Source organism: Anarrhichthys ocellatus, unplaced genomic scaffold, assembly GCF_004355925.1.
Source record: "Anarrhichthys ocellatus isolate YVR2014 unplaced genomic scaffold, GSC_Weel_1.0 scaffold6683, whole genome shotgun sequence".
In the NCBI taxonomy this organism is placed as follows: domain Eukaryota; kingdom Metazoa; phylum Chordata; class Actinopteri; order Perciformes; family Anarhichadidae; genus Anarrhichthys; species Anarrhichthys ocellatus.
Genome location: NW_022286657.1, coordinates 1 through 2,750, shown reverse-complemented (window position 1 = coordinate 2,750; position 2,750 = coordinate 1). Strand labels below are relative to the sequence as shown.

At 41.2% G+C, this 2,750-nt stretch overlaps 1 protein-coding gene across 1 annotated transcript; it reads left to right on the top strand.

Moving 5' to 3' along the window:
• Window positions 1-6: 6 nt before the first annotated feature.
• On the top strand, window positions 7-2,745 carry LOC116380284 (protocadherin alpha-3-like; the record flags this gene model as incomplete). Its single annotated transcript, XM_031842227.1, has 1 exon — window positions 7-2,745. A coding segment is annotated over exon 1 (1,551 nt), but the record flags the coding sequence as incomplete, so codon positions are not given.
• Window positions 2,746-2,750: the final 5 nt, after the last annotated feature.

Below are 2,750 nucleotides of genomic sequence, written 5' to 3'. Positions count from 1 at the left end.
CACTTTTACCAGAACTCAGACTTTACCCAACAATGACAAGGTAAGAACTTTGGCATCAAGTATATCATTACTACCCTTCACTTCATTGAGTTGAATTAAAAGTCCATGAGGTTGTTGTCCTATGTTGATCTGGGCCTTTAGTTGCTCCAATCTCCCCTATTTTGGCTGCTCACCCAGCAAGTCAATCTGTATGTCACTGTCCGTGGTGCTGAACACAATTTCTGAATGTGTTTTTAGAATAGAGTGTGAAAAGAAAATGGTAGTACAGACATGAATATATCTCATTCTCTTACGTTCATCTCGATCTTTGCAATAACTCCTTTACCTGTTACAAAGTATAGTCTGTTGTTAAAAAACAATGTTAGTCTCTGATTATTTACTCAAAATGTGTCAAGTTTGTGTATGTTTGACATGTTTATTTCTGAGGTGTTACCGTTGGCAGATTTCTTCCTGTATCTCCTCTTTAAATATGTAATCTGTTCAAGAGTGAATTCCGCTATTCACTTTACGTAATAGGATCCCTTACTTCCGTTGATACTTCAGGGTTTCTACAGCACATTTGATTATATTGGCTAATATGATGCAAACTACAGTGAGAGGGAAAAGACAATCTTCAGTCATGTCCTATATCAAGTCCTCCAATTCAAGTGTAAATATACTGTGTTTCACTGTTGACGTTGAATATCCGTTTAAAGTAGGCTATTAATACTTTCCATAATTGAATACATTTTTTGTCACAGCAGATTCTTTTCCACAATGGCTTTGAATCCGCATTCCACGGTGCAGTAAACCGTGTGAGATTGCACAGAGATTTTTAAATACGTTGTGTTTTTTAATGTATTCATATTGCAATAATGTATAGTGCCGTTTGTAAAGCAAGTGCTCGTCGGTGTTTCTGAATGAGGAGGGGTATTTTACGGTTGTATTATAACGTGTGCAGTTCACGTAGGTTACCACAAAGGGACGCTAAAGACCGTAACACAGAAACGGGGAGGCTCCTCCCAGGGTAAAAACGCAAGGACTGTGGATTTTTAATCACAAAGAAACACGGGGAGAGAAGGGAGGACATAATGGAGTCGTCCTCTTTAAGCTGAAGAACATCGAAATAGTGTTGGACTAAATATTATCACATCTCATCAGTCCACGGAAGAAACCCTATTGTGGATATATGCTTTGTTCTTTTTCGGAGGAATTATGTCTTCACGAGGTAGCAGGAGGTTCATTGTTACATATCTGATGCTGGTGATGTTGGATTGTTTCTATGAAGCGGCGTCTGGGCAGCTCTCCTACTCTGTCTCAGAGGAGGTGAACCCGGGGACTAATGTCGGAAATATCGCCAAGGATCTAAACCTCAATGTGCAGGATTTGGAGTCCCGTTTGTTTCAGGTTGTTACAGGATCTAAGAAGAAATACTTCGAGGTAAACCTTAAAACCGGATTCCTCTATGTCAATGAGAGGATAGACCGAGAGGAGCTTTGTACAGACGAACCCAAATGCACTGTGAGTGTGGAGGCCGTTATAAACAGCCCACTAAAGCTTTACCGCGTAGAGATAGAAATTAGAGACGTGAATGACCACTTTCCGTCTTTTACCTCGAAATCACAAATACTGGACATCGCAGAGAACACCTTGCCTGGGTTTAGATTTGCGTTATCGGAGGCAAGCGATGCAGATGTGGGTAAAAATGGTGTTAGTGCGTATAAGCTCAGTCCAAACGAATACTTCAGTCTATCGACACACAAACGAGGGGAGAGTATATCTCCAGAGTTAGTGCTGCAGAAAGGCCTAGACCGTGAGAAAAAGCCACATATGCAGCTCATGTTAACTGCGGTAGACGGGGGAACTCCACCAAATTCAGGCACATCAGAAATTAAAATAAATGTACTAGACACTAATGATAACGCACCAATCTTCAGCAGCACTCTTTACAAAGTTAAAACGTTTGAAAATGTCCCGCTTGGTGCGGTGGTATTCACCTTAAATGCGACCGACGCAGATGAAGGCACAAACAGTGAAGTAGTGTATTCTCTTCGTAATCAGGATCAGGACCACATTCTGGATATTTTCAAAATTGACCCTGAAACGGGGATCATTTCAGTGAAAGGGAAAATCGACTACGAGGAAAGAAAAGCTTTTGAAATCCGAGCAGAGGCAAGGGACAAAGCCCAGCCTCCTCTGTCAGCTCATAGTAAAGTGCTGGTCGAAGTAATTGATGTAAACGACAACGCTCCTGAGATCACGGTGACGTCACTGCTGAATACAGTGAACGAGGACGCTGATGTAGGTACTGCCATTGCACTTGTTTCCGTTCTAGACAGAGACAGTGGTAAAAATGGGCAAGTGAAATGTGAGATCTTAGATACTGTTCCGTTCAAATTGGAGACAAATTACAAAAACTATTACTCTTTAGTGGTTGATGGACATTTAGACAGAGAGGTGACTCCTCAGTACAATGTAACTATTTCAGCAACCGATGAAGGGAGTCCTCCTCTTTCAAACATCAATGTTATTACCGTTTACGTTTCTGACGTTAATGACAATGCCCCAAGTTTCCCGGAACATTTGGTAAATATTTATGTGAAAGAAAACAGTAAAGTAGGAACAGTTGTTAAAACAGTAACTGCAACTGATGCTGACGTCAGCAACAACGGCCAGGTGAGCTACTCATTTTTAAACAGTAATAGTAAATCTCTGCCTCTCTCGACAATGGTGAACATCAACTCAGAGACTGGAGACATAGTCAGTCTGCA